Source organism: Lycium barbarum, chromosome 6 (assembly GCF_019175385.1).
Source record: "Lycium barbarum isolate Lr01 chromosome 6, ASM1917538v2, whole genome shotgun sequence".
In the NCBI taxonomy this organism is placed as follows: Eukaryota; Viridiplantae; Streptophyta; class Magnoliopsida; order Solanales; family Solanaceae; genus Lycium; species Lycium barbarum.
The window spans coordinates 44,567,894-44,570,345 of NC_083342.1; the positions used below are offsets into that span (position 1 = coordinate 44,567,894).

At 33.4% G+C, this 2,452-nt stretch overlaps 1 protein-coding gene across 1 annotated transcript; it reads left to right on the top strand.

The window, feature by feature from the left end:
• The first annotated feature begins 1,257 nt into the window (after positions 1-1,257).
• Positions 1,258-2,048, top strand: LOC132644011 (probable aspartic proteinase GIP2). The gene is made up of 2 exons (XM_060360550.1): positions 1,258-1,428; positions 1,482-2,048. Exons 1-2 carry the CDS (start codon positions 1,258-1,260, stop codon positions 1,956-1,958), a joined length of 648 nt encoding a protein of 215 aa, XP_060216533.1. The 3' UTR covers positions 1,959-2,048.
• The last annotated feature ends 404 nt before the right edge of the window (positions 2,049-2,452 follow it).

A 2,452-nucleotide genomic window follows, 5' to 3' on the forward strand; every position in this document is an offset into this window, starting at 1 on the left:
AGATGGAATACTCTTAAGTTCTATGTTTTGTCCTACTTAATACATCCTAGCTAGCATGTATTTATACTACTAGGTCTAATCCTTTCCTAGAAAGGACCTAAATCCCAATCACACTCGAAAACCAACAAATAAAAAAGATTCCTTTTATTTCTTTCCGCTTTTGAGTCGGAATTCACTTGAATATCTTCTCAACTTCACACTTCTACTCTTAATTGCTATTCATAACTCTTGTGTGTTTTGTTTTTATAACCCTGAAAAATATTTATTTAATGTATAAAATTATAGTAAACAAATGTAATAAAAACATAGCGTGGAAGCTCAAAAGTCTTTATTAAGAAACCATTGTTTGCATACAAGATTAAGTACTCCTATAAAAGAGAAGAAATTAGAACAAAAAATAGCATTTGCAACTTAATACAGTAAATTGTAATTTCAAAATATGACCTCTTATTCCATTTACTTCATCACTCTCCACCCTAAATATTTAGTTGTACTTTGTAAATATAGGTCTGTGCTTAAAAAGAAGTAAAGAGTTTCTATTTTGTACTATATAGGAAAAGATGGAAGAACAAATTAAAGATTTAGGTTATCTTCTTTGCCACTGACAGGAATATGAATTACATACTCCCTTCATTAATATAAGAAACTATCAATCTATAGAACTAATTTTGTATGTATATATTTTGAAATTTTGTGTAGCTAACTGGAAAAAATTGACATAAGATATTTAATTAATTAGTCTATAGAATTTAATTTTTGTATGTATATAGAGTGAATATATAATAAAAAAAAATTCGAGCGGACAAGTTTACTAGTTGACTAATATATCTTGCATCCTTCAAATAATCTGATAATTAAGTAACCAAAGAAGAAAATTCAAAAGCTATAGTATAATTAAAATGGATACAGAATAATTCTGTTTTTCCCCTACATTTGGACAGAATAGGAGATAATGTTTCCACCATTCATTTTCTTTCTTCGTTTGGACGAAATGATCTAGCAGCAATAGTATGTATTATACAATAGTCAATGCTCATCCATCATTGAATTCTTACACGGAAACTTGTATCTAATTCAAATAAATGAACTATAATAGCTTTCTTTGAGCTTTCGTCTTGCCCCTTTGCAAAGAAAATAATGTCCTGTCATAAATCACCAAGAATCAAATTAAAGAAGCTTTAACATCACTAATAGATCAGGATACTAGCTCTTCATATTCTACTCACTCAATCATTCTCAACTTTCAATAACATAACAATGGTTTCCAAAATAAATTCTCTATCCTTCTTTGTTTCTTTGCTCCTATTATTTTCCCATTCCACAGCCAAAACACCTCTGAGACCTCGAGCATTTCTTTTTCCAGTAACCAAAGATGAAGCCACTAAACAATATGTCACTGTCATTAACCAAAGAACACCTCTTGTGCCAGTAAAACTTACTATTAACTTGGTCAACGATTTTTATGGGTTGATTGTGAAAAGGGATATGTTAGCTCATCTTATAAACCTGTCCCTTGTGGTTCTGTCACTTGTAAACGTTCATTATCCGGTGCCTGTGTTGAATCGTGTTTTGATCCTCTTTCACCAGGGTGCAATAATAATACTTGTTCACATATTCCTTATAACCCATTTATTCGTACCAGCAATGGTGGTGAACTTGCTCAGCATATTGTTTCACTTCAATCCACTAATGGGTCAAATCCTGGTAAATTTGTATCAGCAAATGGAGTAGTTTTTGACTGTGCTCCTACTTCTCTTCTTGAAGGACTAGCAAAGCGTGTCAAAGGGACTATTGGACTTGGAAATGGTTATGTAGGATTTCCTACTCAATTGGCTAAAGCTTTTTGTGTACCCCGAAAATTCGCTATATGCTTTAGCTCATCCACAAATTCTCATAGAGTTATGTTCTTTGGTGATAGTCCTTATGTTTTTCTTCCTGGAATGGATGTTTCAAAATGACTTGTTTACACCCCACTTCTCAAAAACCCTGTTAGTACTGGAGGATCTTATTTCATTGGTGAGCCTTCAACGGACTACGTTATTTGAGTGACTTCTATTAAAATAAATGGTAATGTAGTGCCAATAAATACCACATTGTTGACCATCACTAAAGATGGCATAGGCGGAACAAAAATCAATAATGTTGATCCTTAACACAAAATTAGAGACTTCGATTTACAATGCTTTTATAAAGGCATTTGTCAAATCGCTTGCTAAGGTTCGAAGGGTGAAACCCGTGGCTCCTTTCAAGGTGTGTTATAATAGAACAAGTTTTGGAAGCACTCGTATTGGCCCTAGTGTTCCACCCATTGAACTGGTGTTGGGAAGCACAAATTCTACATGGTGGACTGTTAGAATAAATAGCAGGGCAAGAACAACGAATTGTGTACCTGAACGCAGCGGAAGAATCGTTGAACTTTCCACCAAAAGAACTGCCCCAACTCGAACTTTGA

Excerpts from the sequence above, each read along its gene's own strand:
- LOC132644011 (XM_060360550.1), top strand. The coding sequence starts at position 1,258 with ATGGTTTCCAAAATAAATTCTCTATCCTTCTTTGTTTCTTTGCTCCTA. Across the intron at positions 1,429-1,481 it reads AAAGAACACCTCTTGTGCCA|GGATATGTTAGCTCATCTTA; the intron begins GTAAAACTTACT and ends GATTGTGAAAAG.